The 24,534-nt window shown below is 48.3% G+C and overlaps 1 protein-coding gene across 4 annotated transcripts; it reads left to right on the top strand.

Annotated features, from left to right (window-relative positions):
* Positions 1-76: 76 nt before the first annotated feature.
* On the top strand, positions 77-24,400 carry flt3 (fms related receptor tyrosine kinase 3). 4 transcript variants are annotated; one of them, XM_060044561.1, is made up of 25 exons: positions 77-215; positions 484-655; positions 1,695-1,768; positions 2,405-2,541; positions 2,766-2,887; positions 3,050-3,176; positions 3,310-3,425; positions 4,136-4,287; positions 4,607-4,720; positions 4,912-5,086; positions 5,323-5,423; positions 5,658-5,769; positions 6,256-6,431; positions 6,548-6,657; positions 17,689-17,821; positions 18,110-18,211; positions 19,059-19,169; positions 19,271-19,427; positions 20,148-20,242; positions 20,791-20,906; positions 22,219-22,341; positions 22,479-22,590; positions 22,679-22,778; positions 23,528-23,633; positions 23,807-24,400. In XM_060044561.1, exons 9-25 carry the CDS (start codon positions 4,627-4,629, stop codon positions 23,945-23,947), a joined length of 2,064 nt encoding a protein of 687 aa, XP_059900544.1. In that variant the 5' UTR covers positions 77-215; positions 484-655; positions 1,695-1,768; positions 2,405-2,541; positions 2,766-2,887; positions 3,050-3,176; positions 3,310-3,425; positions 4,136-4,287; positions 4,607-4,626; the 3' UTR covers positions 23,948-24,400. The 4 variants fall into 4 exon arrangements, 3 of the variants coding, with proteins under 3 accessions (XP_059900544.1, XP_059900545.1, XP_059900546.1); XR_009524247.1 differs by having other exon boundaries at positions 4,136-4,720; positions 23,528-23,697; positions 23,807-23,945; XM_060044562.1 differs by lacking the exon at positions 2,405-2,541 and having other exon boundaries at positions 4,136-4,720.
* The last annotated feature ends 134 nt before the right edge of the window (positions 24,401-24,534 follow it).

Below are 24,534 nucleotides of genomic sequence, written 5' to 3'. Positions count from 1 at the left end.
GCTGCGGGGCGGCTGGCTCTCACGTCGGGATCTCCCATCTTCAGACATGATGGGAGTGGGACCAAGGACAGCAGTCTTTCAACATGGGACCACCGATCTTCAGACATGGTCCCACTGTGACAGGGCCATGTCCCGCATGGTGGACGGACTGCGGTGCATAGGTTGTACTCGGGTGCATGTGGTGCTCTGCTGTCCCATCCCAGAGATGGTTGCTGGTGAGATACCATCATCTTCAGTAAATAGGTTTAGAAGTTACAACTTAAAGGTCGGGTCTTTCGAAAAGGAAAAACAAATGGGTGCATTATTGATAAAGCAGGAGATGTCAACTGCCTAACACTTGCTTCAGGTGTATGCCTGACATACAATGGTGTATGGGTTGATACCCATTCTCTATTCATCAGCATTATTCACATATTGATAAACATTATTAGCAAACTTTTGAGTCTTTGATTTTTCATCCAGTTCCCCTTTCATATTTGTCAGGTGTTTCAGAGAGACTAGGAGCCAACCCTCGCAGGGATGCTGACAGCGTCATCATCATGCAAAACCACTTCTGCTGTTTAAAAAGCCTTCAGTGGCGACGACAGCTCAGAAGTCAGCAAGTCACTGGTCTCTTACAGTGAATGGGTCATGGGATACTGGGAACTGGTCGTGGGTAAGTCAGGGCATTTGTAGTTTTTCTTATCGGGATGAATATAAAAACATTCATATTCTTCACCGCAGGTAATATAACTTGATATGGGTTATTACAAAGTTTGTAATACGATCATGTTTATTTATCATACAAAAATTTAATATTTATTCGGTATTTCAGTTATTTATTTTCTTGGTAAGCGAAATTTCATACACCATTATATTGTATCGTTGTATATCGATTTTAACCATAGTTATTTTAACCCATTCATTAGAACGTTATAAAATGGCATCAAGAAGTCTAATCATTGTTTTTGAGAATTAGCATATGGGAGATTATTACAATTAAGTATCAGCCAAATCATCAAAAGTGGATACAATGTTACTTTTTGGAATATTAGTCGACCTACACCTTTAGCGGTTTTCCATTGATTGACACATTTTTGCTCAGCTTTTAAAACCCAGGATGAGTTCATTCGGGTTGATTGGCAAACGAATTATCTAGGCTATTAACGATAGAAAAGGGAAGTAACCCTTTTTAAGAAAACTGTCATTGTTAATTGTTATTGTTTTTACTGCAAAGCAAACGCGAATATTGGTTTCATCACCCTTAAACAATCGTGTCATGTTCTGAATCGCAAAAGGAAATGAGAGCTTGGGTCTGGAAAAAAAGAGCAGAGAGGGAGAGATAGTCAAGACCTCTCATTTTTAAAGGTTTTTAAAACCTCAGACTAATATAAGAATATGACTAATGCAAACTATTATGAAAAACAAAAGTCATAATTGACTATGAAAACAAAAGTCCTATTAACGATAAAGTCATCATTGTACTGCAACATAATAGGTGCCTTATAGGTTGCATTATGCATTTGTTCATTTTCATTACATTTAAACAAAAACAATTTTTTATGAACTATTAAATATAGAAACAACGTCTGTGTGTGGGGGGTGGGGGTTTGGTGTGTCTGATACTGTGCTGCACAAATACATTTGACTTTGACTGTTGACTTTGTATCGTGTGTGCTTCTATAAACCATGGTTGATCGAAACAAAACATCTAGTCCTGCTACTGTTGGATGTTAGAGTTCAGGGCCAGAATGCAGAAGAAGTACTTCAACTGTGCCAAAGCAAGGAGGTGAGAACTTTTTTCCTACCATTTTATTCATTAAGTTAATCTCATCAGAGGACTTGGAGAAAGTTAAGCTTGCAGTGGTTCCACCCAAAGCTTAGAGGTCACCAAAACCATTCAGGCCAAGCTTCATGTTATCATTTATCAAAGGTAATCAAGTAAACCCTTGATAGAAATCAAGAAAAATAAATAAAATTGAATGCTGACCAAGCTAAAGAGATTCACTATGTTGTTGTTGCCACCATACTGCGGTGTCGGCCGTTGACACTTGGTTGTATACTTTCATGCATTTTCCGACACTGCGGAAACCTCCATTTATTTAAATTGCTGTACCTCTGTGGGAGGGTGTGTGGACAAAGGCTGCTTTAAGCAGCCTCACCATGGTCGAGAAGGATTGGACTCTGGGGCTGGGTGGGGCTGCACACCTGTGCCAGATAGATCAATGAGCACAGGTAGCCATCTCCACACACAGGGAGAGTTTTCCAACATGGAGCATCAGGCCATGTATCATTATATGCAAAACCAATAAACCGGATTTTCCACATCACCTAGGTGGAATGGGCAGCCACCTAGGTGGCGTGTTCCAAGGACCTTGATGCAGCCTGGTTGTCACTTACTCACCTACGTTTCCTGTATGTTTAGGTCCCGTTCCCCCTGGATGGAAGTGCCTCAGATCCCGTTGTTGTAGAAGGATGTATTGGCACAAGGCTATCCTTAGTAGGCCTTCCAGCAGACTCTGTCTGCTCCCTACACAATGGAGTGGTCGGAGTAGTGACTCTGTGAGCAGTTTGTGTGTGTTTGTCTGTTTTATAAATGGGCAAAATAGTGTAGTGGCTTGGGGGTTTGATCCCCAAACGCCTGGATCCCATTAGTAGGCTTCAGTCTGCAAGGTGGCTGAAAGACTATAGTTGTCTTTGTCTTTGATCGTAATTCAATGCAAGTGGCCTTGGATAGAAATGCAGCTAAATGTTTATAATAGGTAATAGTAAATGTGACTCCCCAGGGACAGGAGTCCTCCCAAGGTGCTGCTCCACCTGACGGGCAATACCACTGGGATCTGCACAGTGAAGTGCTCATGGGGCAACGGGTCCCACGCCGCGCTGACCCTCAATCTTACCATCCTGAGTGAGTCATCCTGTCGCTTTGTCTGTGCTGAGCCTTAGGAGTTTGATTCAGGGACGATAGGTTCTGGAATGATCCCAGGCTGAATAAGCCCTTGTACTATAGTAATTCTTTGATTCATCAAATGACAATGGTTATATATACTAATTATTTGGATGTTTCTAGAACGTCCCTCGCCGCCCAGCTTTGATTTCATTAAAAAAGGTGATCATCGTTCCCCTGAGATCAAGTGTGTCTCGGATAGCAACCCCAAAGCGACCGTCATGTGGTACACCAGCCTCCAAGCATCCGGGTGAGATAACTAAGGCCGGTTCGAAGGTTATCACATACAACACATTCAAATATGGACTAATTTTCCATTTCATCCAAAAAAATGGTAATAAGATGATTATTTCGACAATAATGCATGTTCTTCTCTTCAACAGGAAAGAATACTCTGAGAATCCGATCAAAACTTCAGAAGACGCATTTGTCAATAAGAAGTTAATGTGCTGTGCTGCCAACGCCATAGGGACAGAATGCACTCAGCTATACGACTATGGTAACGCAAACACGCTGTCATGTCAAAGGTTTTGTACTGATCTCCAAAATACAGGAACTTATACAGATAATACAGAAACACGCACACGCACACGCACACACACACACACACACACACACACACACACACACACACACACACACACACACACACACACACACACACACACACACACCCCAAGTTCTAGGAAAGGCTAAAAATATTCAAGTTGCAATAATGTTCTGAGAACGTTATCGGTTATCTTATCAATCAGCCATTTCACACGTATACTTCCTCCAATCTCCAGCCACCCACGCACATGTATTCCTTTTATGTATGTTGCTGATGGGTTTTGGGTGGTGCCTGACTGGACAATGGGTTAAAGAAGAGAGGGTCTGACATGTAGCATCGGGCCACAGGTGGGTGTCAAACCTGGGTCGCTACCATGCGTTTTTGCCACGGTTACCGTACTAGCAGCTGGAGCCAAGAGCCAAATGTCTTATCTGTGTCTTTGCGTTTTACGATTTGTCTAACACATGGATAGAAAAAATAAATCACCGTCAAACAAATTATAATAAACACCTTGACGGACAATGAGTACAAAGACGCACAGAGAGCCAGAACATCAAGTTATTGTTCTACCAAGTGGATGTGTTGGATGATATTCAAACTGGACGACCCTGGTCCATCTAAAGACCACTCTCACTTCGCCACACATGTGCGTTTTCAAGACATGGACTCCGAAAGTCCGGTAGGTGTGGAGCAGCAGGAGGTGAAGGAGGTGGTGCTCAGCCCAGGCCAGTCCCTGCTGCTGCGCTGCACGTCCAAGTACACCGCCCCGCGGTGGTTGAGCAAGGGCAGAGGACCGGAGATCACCACCAAGGTGAAGCCATCGACCTCAGAGAAGGACACAGAGGAAAAGGGGTTTGCAGTGTGTTTGCATAGGGCCAGATAGTGATGTCCAGGGGGTTTGAATCCAAGCTGTCCTCAGTTAGTATTGGGTTGTGTCCATAACCCTCGTGTATGCATCCTTGAGAGAGATGTCTTAAACACTACCTTCTCCTGATTCTGAATACACTGTGTTGCTTTAGATACATTTTCTAAATGATACAAGTAATAGCACTCACTGTATCCTTCTTGTTTTGCAGTAAATTGCCATATTTTTGCTTTGATTTAATGCAATCTTTTCCTGGTGCTTGAAGATGGATAAACATGGGGGAAGATGGCCTACCTATACATAAGGTCATTGACGCTGGAACAAACCGGCACATACACTTGTGGCCCAAAAAATAAGACCATCTCCGTCCAAGTCCTGGGTTTGTAAAACTAACTTCCTTCACACTCTCCCGGGAGACAGGTTTATGTTACTCTTTAGAACATGTTCAGACAACTTCATTCTCATTTCTCTGATATTCAGCTTCACACATTGAATTGCTTAAGAGTAGGACACTGAACCCCTTGAATTCCAGAACTTAGGTTACGTTTTTTTCTACCACCCCTGCTTTAGCCGAAAGACTTCCATCAGTCAGTCTGGCTCCAACCAATAAGACCATTTCGGCCAAAGAGGCCATGAACTTCTGCTTGCAAGCCACCATCTCCTCCCACCCTTTACCTGACTACTGTGCGTGGGAAAGCCCGGACGGGAGATGGAGGGACTGTGGAGGGTCCTCCTGGAGGAACAGGTAGCGAGTGCATTAAGCTGTTAACCGTCGTAGACTTCTACCGTAGAGCAGTTAGTGCCCTGTGCTATCCGACCGGCGAGCGCTGTGGAGCCACTCGAGATGATAAGAACCACTCTTAGCCCATATGAGGGCAGTGGTCATAACATCAGTCCTTCAGTAGTATGTACTTGGGTGGTTTGTGTTTAGTTTGATCTTCCGATGAAATAACTAATCAAGCACTAAGCATTATCCCACAGGACCAGGCAGCTGTGCGACCACATGAGATCTGGGGAATATAAGTTACACCTGGAGGTGGACCGTCGGAGATACCCCCACAAGATGAAATTGTGTGTGGCAGGTATAAGAAAACAGAAAGAATATGTGGACAATAGTTTCTATCTTAGTTTGGATGGCTGTGTGCACATGTTGTTTGTCTGCTTAACTCATGGAGTTGATGTCACAAACATCAGCCTGAGATTCAACAGTGGGCAGCCAGAGAGAATCAAATGTGCTTTTGAGGAAACGGTCACCTCTTTACCGTAACCTTTTACCGTCATGCAGATCTAACTATGATTTCCTGATCCTAACTCAGATAAACCTCAGTTCAACTGCCAGTGGCTTCCTAAAATTTTGTGGTGTGAGACAGTGAGTCCTGTACCTACAAATGTCTCTTGGAGGTCATGCCAGGAGCCCAACGATTCCAAGTACGTCTCCTTTTGACCATTTCCTTATCGATTATTTTGATCCCAAAATGTCTTCCAGAGAAACTTTAGGTACAAGTCCTTGAGCAGCAGGAAGACGTTTTCTAGGATACCCACGAGTAGTGGGGTCATGGTATCACAGTCCTTTACATATGATACAGTAGATATTGTTGTGTGTATGTGTGTGCATCTGTGTGTGTGCACGTCTGTGTGTGTGCACGTCTGTATGTGTATGTGCATCTGTTTGTATGTGCTTCTGTGTCTGTGTGTGTGTCTGCATGTTTCTGTGTGTGTGCACGTCTGTTTGTGTGCACGTCTGTGTGTGTGCACGTCTGTGTGTGTTTGCATTTGTTTGTGTCTGCTTTTGTTGTGTGTGTGTGTGTGTGTGTGTGTGTGTGTGTGTGTGTGTGTGTGTGTGTGTGTGTGTGTGTGTGTGTGTGTGTGTGTGTGTGTGTGTGTGTGTGTGTGTGTGTGTGTGTGTTTGTGCAGCTGTACAATTTTCCAACAGGAGAAGGTGGAGGAGGTGCTGTTCTGTGAGACCAGGATCAACCGCTCCCTGATGATCGATAAGGTGCCTCCCCATCACTTTGCTCAATTCTGCCTCACCAATGCATTTGGATCCTGGTGCAGTGATGCAAAGGACAGAACTCTGCCAAGTCCAACAGGTAGGGACTGTCTCAGATATCCCTCCAAACAAATGTTACTTTTCCAATGACAAAATATCCCAAATAGCAGATCGTACAGAACGTCAGAACTGATGTGCATATCTTCCTTGGTCTAGGGGAGCTCATCGGTCCCGAGAACCCAGGGTCTGAGCTCAAAATAGGCATTCTGGTCCTGTTGGTCGCCTTGATATTGATTGGCATGCTGTTCCTTTACAATATCAGAAAAGTACGACACACACACACACACACACACACACACACACACACACACACACACACACACACACACACACAATGTTAGATCCGTCGACTGTACCACCTCACGGGAGGTGGAGAGATTCGCCCAGACCCTAACTATCGCATTAACCAGACACCTACCCCACTTGCTTCGGCGCCCCACCCCTGAGCATAACCCTGGTCAGTGCCATGGCTGCCGATCACGTCTGTGTGATAGCTCCCCCCTGGGATCCGCGCACTTGGAGGTTTGCTAGGATTGTTTAAGAGTTTGGAGATGACTAACTCTAGGGATATGTTTCTTCGAACTTGACTAAGTAACCTCTAAGATCCATAATGCTTATACTGATTCCGCTGACTGTTCACAAAGCACTATTCTATTCTTTATTTAAAGGAATTCCCTGATTAATGGAAAAAGGGTGGGTTGATTACAGTTTTATTTGCAGGCTAATATTTGGATAATTGCAATAAGCGGAAAAAAACATAAAAAAAGATTATTTTGGTATCGGATTCTACCTCTTTCATATGGGAGAGTGGTTCTAATGAACAGGGGAAAGAGAGAGAAAACTCAATCTTTTTTCACGGCTGAAAGTGTCTACTCATTTGGTCCCACAGCTGGTGGCCTTCATATCTCCGTAGGGCTACGGGATGAGTCCTCCCTTCATGAACCGGCAGATAAGGCTTGCTTCAAGCGGGCTGCGGAATTTGCATTTGGAGAGTTATTTTCTTCAGATTTTCTGGGTCCTCGTCTTTTCCTCATTCCTCTTTTTTCTGGGTCTATGTCTTCATCTTGGTCCTTTTCCTGGTCCATGGGTCTTTTTCTTTGTGGTCCATTTCTGGGTCTTTATCCATTTGGTCTGTTTCCTGGGTCTTTATCCATGAAGTCGTTCTCTGGGTCTTTATCCATGACGTCCGTTCTCTGGGTTTATGAGAATGAGCCTCTTGACTCACTCCCACTTCAGGATGTAACGGTTAGGACGCAGTGATGTTTATGAGTAGGCCTTAAGAATTCAGCCAGCAACGTAGGTTTACGTGGAAAAATAGTGAATATTAATTTACTGTGCTTAAGAAGTGAAACGGCAAAGCCAAACAAAAATACTTTGATAAACAAAACAAAATCAACCAGAGGGTTGTTCACTAGCAAAGTTCCAAAGGGAGATCACAATACGTGTAGCAGCCTCACAGCAAGCGTTCCCCCAGCAGTCTCCCTCTCCCTCCCCCATTCCCGGGAAGGCAGAAAACACCGGGCTTAAATAAAGCCACCAAATTAAATCAATTGGTGGATACCAATTGCCATAGGGTTTCACAGACCAATGTACAATACTACATTCACATTTATCATTGAAATAATCTTCGTAGATACATTTCATTATTCATCTCATAACATTTCATATGCTGATTATGAACTTCACTATTACAATGTAAAATACCAGAATAATTAACATACCGCAAATAACGTTCCCCCCCTCCATTGCAAACAGTCATCTTCCCGCATCCCAATCAGGCAATGAAGTGGTACATTTTCCGGCGCTCGTGTTGGCCGGGGTTCGAAATGTTTCAGGACCCAGGACGTGAGTGAAGGCCGATATATGCTCTGTTTTAGACGTAACGCGTAAGCACGTAAGATACATAACCCCCCTTTGCGCGGTAAAATATCCCCCCTTACGTGCTTAAGTGCGTCGCCCAAAATTCCTGACTATGCGACTAAAACACTACGGCCCTACGCAGCTCGCAAAGACTGTGATTGGCCAGCTAACCACATCCTTTCAGGAGTCTCACATTTCCGGTTTTACAGCAACCTTAACATCGTTCAGAGTGTGGAAAAAGACCGCTAACCTAAACTTAGCTACTGCTACTCTCGTCGAAAATACTGGAAGTGCATAAATATAAACAAGCCAGCGATTTCCACTTCCACGCCCACAGATTAGTTTGTTGCTCCCCCTACTGTTCTGGCGGAGAATCCCCTTGCAACACGCGCAATCCTTAAGGAACCTTAAAGGAACCGTAAATCAAAACTTGTCTAAAACAAGTCCCTTGTGTAAATTACGTGCTTACGTCTCTGCGTCTAAAACGACCCTAAATCGGCCTTGAGGGCTGTCAGTGTTTGTTTGTGTCGTTCAAAATGTATGGATTAACAGCAGAGAATGGGTTATGCAGCCGATCGTCTGGTACCTAACCGATTGCTAGGATGTTTGCATGTTTACAGGTAAGTAACAGAAAGTTTTTGTCTAATGACGAGATGCGGTAGCCAAACATTACCAGATGCGTGTATGCGTGTGTGCGTGTTGATCAGTTTCATGTCACGAGTAGTGTCAGACGTATACGCGAAAACAAGAGTTCCGACTGTAACTACGGTTCTATGAATCCTGGATGACTGGTGCTTAAAGCACTGGATATCTCCAACTCGCGCATGCGCATTTCGAGTACCTAATACCAACAGGATACCAAGCCTCTCCTGGAACCGTCACCTTATCGTGGTGGAGAGGTTTGCGTGTCCCTGTGAACCTGAGGGCTGTGTTGTCTGGAGCCTTGTGCTCCTGGTAGGGTCTCTCATGGCAGAGTGGTCTCAGGCGAGGGGCCAGACTAAGAATGGTTCAAAAATCCTCAATGAATAACGGAAATAGAGGAGATGTGACCCGGCCCGGAGGAAGCCCGGGGCCCCCGTCTGGAGCTAGGCCCAGACGGAGGGCTCGATGGCGAGCGCCTGGTGGCCGGGTTTGCCACGGAGCCCGGTCGGGCACAGCCCGAACAAACTACGTGGCACCCCCCCTCTCTTCATCTCATGGGCCCACCACCTGTGGGAAGACCCGTTGGGGTCGGGTGCGCAGCCACATGGGTGGCAGCGAAGGTCAGGGGTCTCGACGGACCAGACCCGGGCGGCAGAAGCTGGCTCTGGGGACGTGGAACGTCACCTCGCTGTGGGGAAAGGAACCGGAGCTTGTGAGGGAGGTGGAGCGCTATCAGTTAGATCTGGTGGGGCTTACCTCCACGCACAGTCTCAGCTCTGGTACCGTACTCCTGGATAAGGGTTGGACTCTATTCTTCTCCGGAGTTGCCAAGGGCGTGAGGCGCCGGGCGGGTGTGGGGATACTCATAAATCCCCGGCTGAGCGCCGTGGTGTTGGAGTTTACCCCGGTAGACGAGAGGGTCGCCTCCCTGCGCCTAAGGGTTGTAGGGGGGAAAACTCTGACTGTTGTTTGTGCGTATGCACCAAACAGCAGCTCAGAGTACTCGGCCTTCTTGGAGACCCTGAATGGAGTCCTGTATGGGGCTCCAGTAGGGGACTCCGTAGTTCTGCTGGGTGACTTCAACGCCCACGTGGGCAACGATGGAGACACCTGGAGAGGCGTGGTGGGGAGGAATGGCCTCCCTGATCTAAACCCGAGCGGTCGTTTGTTATTGGACTTCTGTGCTAGTCATGGATTATCCATAACAAACACCATGTTCGAACATAAGGGTGCTCATAAGTGTACCTGGTACCAGAGTACCCTAGGCCGAAGATCAATGATCGATTTTGTGATCGTGTCATCTGATCTGAGGCCGCATGTTTTGGACACTCGGGTAAAGAGAGGGGCGGAACTGTCAACCGACCACCATCTGGTTGTGAGTTGGATCAGGGAATGGGGGAAATTTCCGGATTGACCTGGTAAGCCCAAACGCGTAGTGCGGGTGAACTGGGAACGTCTGGAGGAGGCCCCTAGCATTCCTGTGGAGGTTGGGGGCATTGAGCCGGAGTGGGCGGTGTTCAAAGCCTCCATTGCTGAAGCTGCGGTGGCTAGCTGTGGCCTCAGGGTCTTAGGCTCCTCAAGGGGCGGTAACCCTCGGACACCGTGGTGGACACCGGTGGTCAGGGAAGCCGTCCGATTGAAGAAGGAGGCCTTCCAGGATATGATATCCTGGAGGACTCCTGACTCGGTTGCAGGGTACCGACAGGCCCGAAGGGCTGCAGCTGCTACCGTGTCGGAGGCTAAGCAGCGGGTGTGGGAGAAGTTCGGAGAGGCCATGGAGAAGGACTTTCGGTCGGCACCAAAGTGTTTCTGGAAGACTATCCGGCACCTCAGGAGGGGGAAACGGGGAACCGTCCAAGCTGTGTACAGTAAGGATGGGACTCTGTTGACCTCAACTGAGGAGGTCGTCGGACGTTGGAAGGAACACTTTGAGGAACTCCTGAATCCGAATAACACGCCCTCTATGTTGGAGGCAGAGCTCGAGGTTGATGGTGTTTCGTCGTCAATTTCCCTGGTGGAGGTCACTGAGGTAGTCAAACATCTCCGCAGTGGCAAAGCCCCAGGGATTGATGAGATCCAGCCAGAAATGCTAAAGGCTCTGGGTGTTGAGGGGCTGTCATGGTTGACACGCCTATTCAACATCGCGTGGGAGTCGGGTACAGTGCCAAAGGAGTGGCAAACCGGGGTGGTGGTTCCCCTGTTCAAAAAGGGGGACCAGAGAGTGTGTGCCAATTACCGGGGTATCACACTTCTCAGCCTCCCTGGTAAAGTCTACTCCAAGGTGCTGGAAAGGCGGGTTCGGCCGATCGTCGAACCTCAGATTGAAGAGGAACAATGCGGTTTTCGCCCCGGACGTGGAACTACGGACCAGCTCTTCACTCTCGCAAGGATCCTGGAGGGGGCCTGGGAGTATGCCCATCCGGTCTACATGTGTTTTGTGGATCTGGAGAAGGCGTATGACCGGGTCCCCCGGGAGAAACTGTGGGAGGTGCTGCGGGAGTATGGGATAAGGGGGTCTATCCTCAGGGCCATCCAATCCCTGTACTCCCAAAGCGAGAGCTGTGTTCGCGTCCTCGGCAGCCAGTCAGTTTCGTTCTCGGTGGGTGCTGGGCTCCGCCAGGGCTGCGCCTTGTCACCAATCCTGTTTGTGATATACATGGACAGGATATCGAGGCGTAGTCGTGGTGGGGAGGGGTTGCAGTTCGGTGGTCTGAGGATCTCATCACTGCTTTTTGCAGATGATGTGGTCCTCATGGGATCATCGGCCTGTGACCTTCAGCACTCACTGGATCGGCTGGCGGCCGAGTGTGAAGCGGCTGGGATGAGGATCAGCACCGCTAAATCTGAGGCCATGACTCTTAGCAGGAAACCGATGGATTGCTTACTCCGGGTAGGAAATGAGTCCTTAGCCCAAGTGAAGGAGTTCAAGTACCTCGGGGTCGAGTGAGGGTACTATGGAACGTGAGATTGGCCGGAGAATCGGAGCAGCGGGGGCGGTATTGCGTTCGCTTTACCGCACCGTTGTAACGAAAAGAGAGCTGAGCCGCAAGGCAAAGCTCTCGATCTACCGGTCGATCTTCGTTCCTATCCTCACCTATGGTCATGAGGGCTGGGTGATGACTGAAAGGACGAGATCGCGGGTACAAGCGGCCGAGATGAGTTTTCTCAGAAGGGTGGTTGGCGTCTCCCTTAGGGATAGGGTGAGAAGCTCAGCCATCCGTGAGGAACTCGGATTAGAGCCGCTGCTCCTTTACTTAGTAAGGAGTCAGCTGAGGTGGTTCGGGCATCTGGTAAGGATGCCCACTGGGCGCCTTCCTTGGGAGGTGTTTCAGGCACGTCCAGTGGGGAGGAGACCTCGGGGAAGACCCAGGACTAGGTGGAGAGATTATATCTCAACACTGGCCTGGGAACGCCTCGGGATCCCCCCGTCAGAGTTGGTCAATGTGGCCCGGGAAAGGGAAGTCTGGGGCCCCCTGCTTGAGCTGCTCCCCCCGCGACCCGACCCCGGATAAGCGGAAGAAAATGAGATGAGATGAATACCAACATAGTCACCTTTGACCCCCACGTGACCCCTACACCAGTCAGAGAACAACTTCCATCTATTGGCATACTGTGCTCTGGTAGATAGTGCCCTGCCACTCAAAATGGTATTCCTGGCGGTCGCAGTGCAAACCCTCAGCAGTGGGTCCACTTGAGGTCCACTTCCGCTCTGCCAAAGAGACCCCATATCGTCTCCACCACCTCCGGATGAAGCCGCCACTCCCCTGGTAGGGGCTTCCGCCGCAATAGGAAATCTGCGACCTGATTCCGTTCCCCCGGTATGAAGACCGCCCGCACGCTAGCCAGGCGGGGATATGGGCAACAGCCGACCTGTTGTCTGATCGAACTAGCACATGCTTGCCTCTCAATTGAGGCAGAAAGTGATTGAGTGCTATTTGTACCGCTCTGAGCTCTAGCACATTGATGATAGGGGTGTAACGGTACACAAAAATCTCGGTTCGGTACGTACCTCGGTTTTGAGGTCACGGTTCGGTTCATTTTCGGTACAGTAAAAAATCAAAATGCTAAATATAAATGTGCTTCATAACATGTGCTTCAAGTTGTTCATAACACACTTTTGTGCTTTTTACAATAGGAACATTAGACAATACAAAGCTAGAATTCTGCTCAAAAATATAAAGATTCTGAAATGTAGAAATAAAAATAAATAACATTGGCTCAGACTGTTTTTTAAAAAAAAAATCTTTTCTCAATCTAATGTGCAACAATGAACAATTGCAACACTAAACAGTTTCAAGTTGTTGCTCAGATAAATTTTTACTTACAGCGTAGTGTCCGAATTCTTGTTTGTTCGTTCCCTAAATAGTGCATGTCATGAACACTATATATGGAATAGTGATTGAGTGAGTTAATTGGGAACGATTTCAAACACAGCTACGGTGTGCGCAACTGTCCATGTGCGGCCGCAGCATGTTCCACACATGCGGTCCTCTACTTAATATGTCCATATAGAAACTCGTTCGGTACGCCTCCGCACCGAACCGAGCACCCCGTACCGAAACGGTTCAATACAAATACATGTACCGTTACACCCCTAATTGATGTGTGCGTGGTTCTGGGCCGGCCACTGCCCCTGGGCTGTCCTGCCCTGCCAAACCGTGCCCCATCCCGAGAGGCAGGCGTCCGTCATGACCAGCTCCCGACGGGATAGAATGGTGCCTATGGGTACACCCACAGATATATACAATCTCTTTCTCCACAGGGACAGAGGGAAAAGGCAATCGCCGATACACCCTAACCTTTCGTTGCCTTTGCCACTTGGAGTCCAAGTGGAGGCTGTTTAGCCACATCTGCAAAGGGCACAGAGACAGCAAGCAGAGAGGCACCACAGCTGTCAGCTTGCCCAAGAGTTGAAGAAAATGAATGAATGGCACCATCCTGCCATACCCGAAGAGGGGGAGGCAGAGGAGGATGTCGGTTACACGCTGAGGTGACGGATACAGGGCTCCAGAGTGCGCCTAATTTGGGCGCACATGCGCCTAGAATTCGGGGTAGTGCGACCAAATATTTTATTTGGGCGCACCGGTGCGACTGAAAATGTATCTGGTATAATTATTATTATTTATTTTTTTACAGAGCAGTCTATTCATAATATTGTAATAACCACGGAAGAGGCAGTGAATGAAGTATTGATTAGACAGCGATTTATTAGACACCTAATAAACCGTTGGAACACGCAAGACCGGTAACAATAGAAACGCCGGGAAACAAACCCGCGAAGCCCAATCCAGGGGCCTGTACTACGAAGCTCGATTAGAGGGTTAGCGAGGTATGTTGAGCTGAAAGCCTGGGTTAGCTGTACCATGAAAGTCGATCTCTTTAAGCGTCGCTGTATCACCATGGTGACTTACGCTCGCAACCAAACCTGGTCGGGAGCAGCTTTTCAGCGAGTCTACCCGGAGATCGGCTACTTATATCGGCGTGCGCAGCTTCCTAGCCCCTCCTCCGATAATGGCGTCACCATTTGTGGGTGTTCCCATGGACCTCGACGCAATTATCGTACAGGCGTCTCTCCGGAGACAGAGGGTTTTTCGGGACAGAACCGATCCCTTGGCATTGTCTGACGATATACTTTATGAGAGATACAGATTCGGCATTTATTTAAGGCATTTATTTAATGGTCAAGATATTATTAATCAATGGCGTAAATATCGACGGTGCAACCGGTGCAACTGCCCGGGTTGCCCCCCCCCCCCTCCCTCAACAACTCAGCGCAAGGCAGGCACGGTCCAACCCCCCCCGTCAACAACTCAGCGCAAGGCAGGCACGGTCCAACCCCCCCCCCCCCCCCCCCCCAACAACTCAAAACTTGGGCCATAAATACGTGCTGGTGCACCCAAATTAAAAATGTAGGCGCACCAGTGCACCCAAGGAAAAAGTTAGTCTGGAGCCCTGGGATAGGCCCTCATAGCGTCCGAGTCCAGGACCATCCCAAGGTATGTGACCTGTTGGAATGAGTCCAGGCGACTCTTCAAGAAGTTAACCGTCAGGCCCAGCCGGGCCACGTACAAAAGTAGCTGAGCCGTGTCCCGGGCCGCCTGAGACTGGGACGGGGCACAGATCAGCCAGTCGTCCAAATACGGCAGGACCTTCAGATCGTAGGAAGTGCTGATGGTGCGGTGCAATTGAGACGTGGAAGTATGCGTCCTTCAGGTCCACAGTGGTGAACCACTCTCCCCGGGTGACCACACGCAGCGTGTCTGATACGGTGAGCATGGGAAATGGTAGCACCTTCAGGGACTCCTGAAGGTAGTCCGAGGGGACTACCTTCAGGAGTCCCCTCGGGTCGAGAATGGGGCGGAATCTGCCATCTTTCCTTTTCACGAGAAAGTACCTGGAGTAGAATCCTCTGGGATGCAGCAGAGTATCCACTGGCTCGATTGCCCCCTTGGCCAGGAGGGCGGACAACTCCTGGTCCAGAGCTAAGGCCTTTGCCGGGTCGTTGACAACAGTAATTTTGACCCGGCTGAAGGCTAGGGGCCGGCGTCGGAACTGCAATTCGTACCCTTGGGTCAAGGTGGAAACCACCCAAAGGTCTGAAGTACAGGCAGCCCAGTAACTGAGCTGCTTCTAGGAAAACCAACCGACGGCCGGCCCCTTGGGCCAAGCGCCTACCCCACCGGCCTCCTGAGGCTCCTGAGGCTGGGGGGGCGCCGGTTGGGTTGTGGGGCACGAAGCTGCCAGGAAGGTAGGCGTTCGGGCGCCTGAAAGCCATCCGCAGGCTGTTGAGCAGGCCCCTGAGACCTCCGTAGGCCACCAGAGTAATCAGGTTGCTAAGAGCCTCGCTGGGGGACAGCCAAGGGGCCCCCAGGCCTGCTAGGAGTGGACACACTCCTATGGAGACCGGACAGCTGCTGCCTGGTCTGCCTAGCTCGGGCAGCCCCCTCCAGTGCCTCAAGGGCAGCTCACCCAAAAAGCTCCCCTGGTTCCACCGGCACCGCACAGAGGACCCTCCTACACATCTCTGTCAGGGGTGACAGTGCAGGCTGGACGAGGGTGGACATCGTGCGCCCTAACTCCCTTGACAAGAGGGCAAAAGCCTGTAATGAGGCGTCACTGAGACTCTGCAGTGATGGCTCAACCTGGGCCTGCTGCAGAGAGGTCGAAAGACCCAGCAACAGGTGGGAAAAGGAGTTCCCAATACGACCCATGCGTTTCGCAGCTTCGTAGGCCTTTGAAAGGAGGTCATCTGTGACCCTGCACTGTGGCCGAGGACACCTGGCATTTGGTCTCAGAGCCTCATCAGGAGCCAGAATTAGGGAGGCGATGGCAGGCTCGACTGGTGGCATGCGGCCTAGCCCAACCTGTGCCCCATTCTGCATGGCAGCCAAGGTCCGGGCATCCGACGTTGAATGGGAAAAGGCCCTGGTGTCCCTCCAAAAAGCATGAAGCTCCTTCAAGTACTGGTGGATGTGGCCGGGGCAGGGTTGCGCCTGAAGAAGGCGCTGGCCTGGGCCGACTCAGTCTGCGCAGTATCGAGATGTAGGCAAGCCAGAGCCATCGCATGACGGCCGCCATGGAGGTGTCTGCTGCCCCCTGCAGAGAGCTTTTTGCAGAGGAGCAGGAGGCCTCATCCAATATGTGGGAGGCATCGCCCTCTGTCATGACCTTGTTGAAGAGGTTAGCCGAAGCTGCCAGAGAAAGGGCATTGTCAAACTGAGACGATGGTCAGGCTGTAGCCCAGCCAGCCCCCGACCAGTCCCAGGCTGAAGGGCAAGGAGGAGCGACCGCATTTGCTCCATGTCGGCCCCCAATCCGTACACCTTAGAGGCCAGCCCGCCCCTTGCCTTCTTTTTAGGGGGGGCACCCATTGCCACCGCTCCATCATGCCGATGCCGCCTAGAACGACCGGGCTGATTGGGAGGGAGATCTATTAAGCGAGAGGGGTCGTTGGCTGTTGCCCGATTCTCTATCTCTGCCAGCCTATCCACTCTAAGCGCTCAAGGAAGGAGACTGCAGTTCATGCAGGCGCCGTCAGTGAGGCCCTCCCTCAAAAGCTTGAGACCGAGGCAACCCTACTTGACACCCCCTCCTTGATATCAGAAGTCCTTTTAGAGGTCAAGGCCGATCGGAACAAGGGGAGGCAGGCGCTGAGTCAGGGACAGGGGAGGAAACCCAGATATGGTCGAGGGGGCCAGGAGTCCAAGGCCGAGGGTATGGGTTACGGGGTTGAAGAATGAAGGAATCCAGGGAATCAGTAGGGCCAGTAGTGACGACAGCCGGTGAAGGGCAGGATTGGATCCCAGGCCGGGGAATCAGCAGGGCCAGTAGTGACGACAGCCGGTGAAGGGTAGGTTAGGAGAAGAGTGCTTGTTTACTGGGGAACCCCCAAACAGTCTTTGGAGGGCAACCATTTCTCCGGCCTTGAATAATATAAACAGAGTAACAGTGTCAGGCATGGCTGAACTTAGACAGGGCTCCTCCTCCCCAGATTCCCTCGATCCCTCTTCAAAGGATATCTGCTCCACTAATATTCGCTAATTTGAGATAGGATGGTAGCTCCCATCCTATTAGCCGCTTCATGGCGGTTTGGTAGAAGGTATTTACTAGCCATAGTGGTTCATGGTCCTCTTTAGTCTGAGAATGGTTTGAGCTGGCTCACTCCTTGTATCCCTTTCTTCTTCAGCAAAACAACACACACACATGCACACACACACACACACACTTTACATTTGACGCACACACACACACACACACACACACAGCATTTTAATCTGTTTTGTTTTCTAAAACAGAAGCCGCGGTATGAGAGCCAACTACAGATGATCCAGATAATGGGGCCCAATGATAATGATTATATTTACATCAACTTCAAGGACTTCCAGTACGACCAGAAATGGGAGTTTCCAAGGGAGAACCTGCAACTGGGTGAGCAGACTGCCTGTACTTCCCCTCCCTGATCATTTACAGCAGCATACGGGAAATGTGGACCTCATAACAGAAAGTAGAGACGGGTCAGGACAGAAGTAGACATGAAATAGATGCATTAAACAGGAGTAAAATAACTACACAGAGTAAATACAAAAGAAGTTATATCGATATGAACAAGAGGAGAAGGTAGCGGTTGGTGATGCAAACAGCATACAGCTGTAGGTAACCAATGGTGATGCCTCATAAAAAAGCTAATGAAGTGTCTGTTGTTTTCTGCCCCCCTAGGTAAAGAGCTGGGATCCGGGGCCTTCGGCATGGTGGTCCAGGCCACGGCAGTGGGCTTCGGCCCTCAGGGCAACTCTCAGGTGGCTGTCAAGATGCTCAAAGGTCAGAGGCCACCTACTCTCCATGCCTTTATGCTCTCAGCGGGTCCCACTAGAAGACCGGTCCTGACGGTCCGTCTTGCTTTGGGGTCGTCGGGGACATGGACACACAGTTTAAACCACTTCAAATGAGACCCCCACACCCAGGACAATCAGAACCAGGTGTGTTGAGACCCCCACACCCAGTACAGTCAGAACCAGGTGTGTTGAGACCCCCACACCCAGTACAGTCAGAACCAGGTGTGCTGAGACCCCCACACGCACAACAGTCAGAACAAGGTGTGTTGAGACCCCCACACCCACAACAGTCTGAACAAGGTGTGTTGAGACCCCCACACCCACAACAGTCAGTACAAGGTGTGTTGAGACCCCCACACCCACAACAGTCAGAACAAGGTGTGTTGAGACCCCTACACCCACAAGAGTCTGAACAAGGTGTGTTGAGACCCCCACACCCACAACAGTCAGAACAAGGTGTGTTGAGACCCCCACACCCACAAGAGTCTGAACAAGGTGTGTTGAGACCCCCACACCCACAACAGTCTGAACAAGGTGTGTTGAGACCCCCACACCCACTCCAGTCAGAACAAGGTGTGTTGAGACCCCCACACCCACAAGAGTCTGAACAAGGTGTGTTGAGACCCCCACACCCACAACAGTCAGAACAAGGTGTGCTGAGACCCAGATAGCCCCCCCTCCCCAACCGAGTCGTCAGACTCGTTGTCGGCGGGTTCAGCTCCCAGTGGGAAGGTGCCTTAAGGCATCTCGCTCATGGGTGCCTGACAGCCACAACAGGTTGTGGACCTTGGAAATCCAACCCGGTAGCTTTCTGTTCTTTCTCCCCCCTGCAGAGAAACACCAGACGGTGGAGAAAGAGGCGCTGATGTCTGAGCTGAAGATGATGACTCAGATAGGTAACCATGACAACATAGTCAACCTGCTCGGGGCGTGCACAGGCACAGGTAAACAGGCATGGACCTCATGTATTTACACCGCAACACGACTCTCATAACACGCATAGAGCGTGACGTAGTTAACCTCCGGTCTCTCTGTTATCTCCCAGGGCCTGTGTATCTGATCTTTCAGTTCTGTTGGTATGGAGATCTGCTGAACTATCTGAAGAACAACAGAGAGTGCTACCATAAGTCTCTCACTGACGCCTTCAACAAGGACCGCTTCACCAGCCTCTACCACAACCTGCAGTCCAATGGGGACTCCAGGTCAGTTCAGCCCACCACATCCACCCTGCTGTGTACCACAGGCCAAGGATGGGCCCCCGTTTTAACAGGAGGGCACATCAAAGTATCACGATTTAGGAGACTACTTTTAGGAATTTCACATTCATAAAGCACTTTAAATAGCACTATATGAACGGGATAATTTCTCTCTCCGTTGTGTGTAGCCGTTCTGCTCATCCAGGCTGCCGTTCATTTACCGGCCAGAGGGCCAGTAATGAGGCAGTATGAACGCATAATGACTTTAGCCTCTACACTTTTCAATTGTGACTAAAGACATAATTCATAGAGCCATCCTAATAAGAGGTGGAAGGAACTTTTTATAAAGCCTTAAGTGATATTTGATTGTCAATATGATATTTGATCGGCTGGTTTGTTGGTGGAGTTTTGAACATTAATCTGAGAAAGTTCTACATCAAATAGCCTTCTCATCAAACTAAACACTTAAAACGGTTTGTATGGTCATGGAGGAAATAATGATTATATGTATTTGATCTTGGGATGTCTACTTGAAGGTAGCAGGTATAGGTGAGTGACATGTTTTTTTCTCTTCAGTCACAAGGCCTCAACTCCATTTTTGGTAACATTTAGTAAAATCTAAAATGCTTTATCTAATGCTAAATTTACCTTCAAGTAGGAAGTCCTTCAGGCTTGGTCTTTCACAATCCTCCCACCTTTATCATGAAGCAATTCCTGTTTTCCCAGCGAATTCCAGATACCAGTGGAAAACTACGTGCATATGCACCCTACCACCACTGGGGGGCAGGAGAACCTCGCCCTCCTCAACCTCAAAGATGACGGTCAGTAGTGGACCCGACATTGGTGATACATGATCTTGGTGCAACATCGTATACAATTGACTTGATATTAGTGGTACAAGATCTTTTTTTACTACATATACCATGTACGTGATATTGTTGATACATGATCTTTGTGCTACGTATACCATGGACATGATATTGGTGATACAGGATCTTTATGCTACATATACCATACAGAGACATGCACTGCAGATGGAAGGAAAAAATATCACACCATTCAGAATAAATTGTACTAACATGCAAAACCAAAGTAAGATTAATTTGTACAGCCCTAAATCATAGAGGCCTCCAAGGCCATCATATTTATTAAACGGCTTTGTGAATAATCGACTCTGATGAATTAAGATCTGTTATTTCTGAATAGCAGGTCATTGTTTTGAGGGACACACAGTTGCTACGGATGCTATTTCCAAGCGTAGAATCAAAAGAGAATAATTTTTTCTGCAAAAGCAATACATTGATGTATACCATGAGTCGAATTTCGTCTGTGAACTGAGTCAACGGACTAATCTACTCCCCCCCTCCAGGCATGGATAAGGGGTCGGGGCAGCAGGCGGAGGAGCTGGAGGGGCTGACCTACAATGACCTGCTGAGCTTCGCCCACCAGGTGGCCATGGGCATGGAGTTCCTGTCCGCCAAGAACGTAAGGATCCCCCCCTCAGGGTCGAGTTCAGAGGTTCATTCAGAGGTTTTGGTTCAACGTTTATTTATGAATCCAGCTATAATGTGGGATTTTATTTTGTAAATAAATAGAAAAAGGATTTATTACAATCTCTGAAAATGCAGATGAGAACTTTCATGTATCATGTATCAGGATCATCTATCATGTATCAGGATCATGTATCATGTATCATTGTATCAGGATTGTGTATCATTGTATCAGGATAATGCATCATTGTATCAGGATCATCTATCATGCATCATGCATCATTGTATCAGGATCATCTATCATGCATCATGTATCAGGATCATGCATCATTGTATCAGGATCATCTTTCATGTATCAGGATCATGCATCATTGTATCAGGATCATCATGTATCAGGATCATGCATCATTGTATCAGGATAATGTATCATGTATCGTGTGTCAGGATCATGTGTCATGTATCAGGATAATGGTCTATGTCTCAGTGGGTCTATGTCCATACTAGTCCGGGGTCTCGTGTAAAAGGGTCTATGTCCGTACTATGTCTCTGTGTAAATGGGTCTATGTCCGTACTATGTCTCTGTGTAAGTGGGTCTATGTCCGTACTATGTCTCTGTGTAAGTGGGTCTATGTGCTACCCCAGAGTCTCTGTAAGCCTGCCTTCTCCTAAATCATTCTAAATGCCTCTGTAACGTATCATGTATCATGTATCAATGCATTGTGTATCAAGATATTGTATCAGGATCATGTTTCGGGATCATGTATCATGTATCAGGATCATGTATCAGGATCATGTTTCATGCATCAGGATCATGTTTCATGTATCAGGATCATGTATCAGGATCATGTAGCAGGATCATGTTTCATGCATCAGGATCATGTTTCATGCATCAGGATCATGTTTCATGTATCAGGATCATGTATCAGGATCATGTATCAGGATCATGTATCAGGATCCTGTTTCATGTATCAGGATCATGTATCAGGATCATGTATCGTTGTATCAGGATAATGTTTCATGCATCAGGATCATGTTTCATGTATCAGGATCATGTATCAGGATCATGTATCAGGATCATGTATCAGGATCATGTTTCATGTATCAGGATCATGTATCGGGATCATGTATCAGGATCATGTATCGTTGTATCAGGATAATGTTTCATGCATCAGGATCATGTATCAGGATCATGTATCAGGATCATGTTTCATGTATCAGGATCATGTATCTTTGTATCAGGATAATGTTTCATGTATCCGGATCATGTATCCGGATCATGTATCATGTTTCCTTTACCCTATCTGCAGTGCATCCATCGCGACCTGGCGGCCCGCAACGTCCTGGTGACCAAAGACCGGCTGGTGAAGATCGGGGATTTCGGCCTCGCCCGGGACATCGACCACGACTCCAACTACGTGGTGCGAGGAAACGTACGTCCCACCGCAGCGCCATGATGACGTCCGACCACGTTTAGGAACAAGTCTGATGTCTGTGTGTCTACAGTGTGTACAGTCTAGCTCCGGCTGCTGTGTGGGTCGTAGTTTGAGAGGGTGCCTGTTCCCAACAGGTGCGTCTGCCAGTGAAGTGGATGGCTCCAGAGAGCATTTTCCAGGGCATGTACACCATGAAGAGTGACGTCTGGGCCTACGGTATCCTCCTGTGGGAGATCTTTTCACTGGGTAAGCTGCTGCACTACAAAGGTGTTTATATGATACATGAACTAAAGAGGCATTGACCAAGGTTTCTTGGGGCTGTGTTCTGTGTCAGGGGTCACCCCGTATCCTGGGGTGAAGGTGGACAGCAAGTTCTACTCCATGATTGAGAGAGGCTTCCAGATGGAGTGTCCGTACTACGCCGGGGTCTCTGTGTAAGTGGGTCTATGTCCGTACTATGTCTGTGTAAGTAGGTCTATGTCTGTACTATGTCTGTGTGAGTTGGTGTATGACCGTACTATGTCTCTGTGTAAGTGGGTCTATGTCCGTACTATGTCTGTGTGAGTTGGTATATGACCGTACTCTGTCTCTGTGTAAGTGGGTCTATGTACTACCCCAGGGTCTCTGTGTAAGCCTTCTCCTAAATCTAAATGCCTCTGTACTGTAGTCACAGTAGATCTGTCCAGTGCCACTCTGGATCTGCCATAACCAATCGCTAACGTTTGGCCGGCGATCACGTTGCGCGCAGGCTGTAAACAAACCACACACTGTGCGTGAAGATGTTCGTCAACGAGAGCTGACTTTAACATCATTGTTCTCAGCTACTCCCTCTGTTCGCTGATTGGCCGCACAAAATTTGGACAGAGAACACCCACTAACATACCGCAGACCAAGACGTAGTACTGAAGGGAAATTAAAATTGAGCGGAGGTACTTAGGCGGGCAGAGCCAGGCTACCGTGGTCTGTGTGTGGTCAGTGGTCTGTGTGTGGTCAGTGGTCTGTGTCTGGACAGTGGTCTGTCAGTGGTCTGTGTGGTCAGTGGTCTGTGTGTGGTCAGTGGTCTGTGTGTGGTCTGTGTGTGGTCAGTGGTCTGTGTGTGGTCTGTGTGTGGTCAGTGTGTGGTCAGTGGTCTGTGTTTAGATGTCCTTGTGCTAACCCTGTGAACACCTCTGTGGTCCTCTAGGTACAGGGTGATGTGTAAGTGCTGGAGCCTGGAGCCCAGTGACCGCCCTGCGTTCTCCAAGCTGGCGGCCTTCATGGAGGCCCAGCTCACCAACATGGAGGAGAAGGTAGGCTTGTAATCACAGCACTCGGCCCTATTGGGTTGTGGTTACAGTGACTCCCAGCCCAAAGGTCATGGGTTCAAACCCCATGACCATATCAGAGAATCAGGCCAACAGAATATATTGTTTTATAAATAAATGATTCTTTCTTTTTCAAGTTCTTGTTTTCTTCTTCTCAGCTGTATCATAATACTGCAGAGGAAGGTTCCGGTGACTACATGAATGCGTCAGCCATCTTTGATAGTTCCTCCCCACTGATGAAAGAGAAGGCAGCTCCGGGGCCGTCTTCACAAAACGACTACTGTCAGACCGCAGAGTAGGACCCATGAGAGGGCTCCAGCACAAAGAATTCATATGTCATTATGTGTCTTTAGTTTGTTAGAAGTCTCTTCCAGGAAGTATCAGTTAGTCTTCTGAACTTAAATTGCCTAATGGTAAAGTTGAATGTTTTTTTTTGCCATGATTAAAGTATGGTTGTGCATTATTTGTGGTTGCCATCGCGATAACATTGATATATCTTGTATTGTGCCTATCAGATACTTCCAGGCTTTCTGCAGCTATAGGAAGTCCAACCGCTAATTCTAGATTTTTTTTATTTTGTTCTGCTGGGTCTCTGTCATATAGCTCCCACACTTTGCTTTTTCTCTGAAATGTGATTTGATAGCTGCACATTATGGAAGATATTTCTCAAAGCAAACAATTCCGTACCTTCCAATATTTGTATTCCATGTAACCTGTGTATTTTTTACTGAAATAAAGGTTGTTTGTTCGAATATTTCCTCGTCATTCTATGATAAGCTTTAGCTACCAACAGCTTGTCTGTGCCCTAGGGGGCGGCGGAGGGGCTTCATTATTTGGTATCGCTTTTGTGTTTATGTTGTGCTTTGTGTTCTTTTCGTGTTAACCC

Source organism: Gadus macrocephalus, chromosome 23 (assembly GCF_031168955.1).
Source record: "Gadus macrocephalus chromosome 23, ASM3116895v1".
In the NCBI taxonomy this organism is placed as follows: Eukaryota; Metazoa; Chordata; class Actinopteri; order Gadiformes; family Gadidae; genus Gadus; species Gadus macrocephalus.
This window is presented reverse-complemented; position numbering and strand designations above follow the sequence as displayed.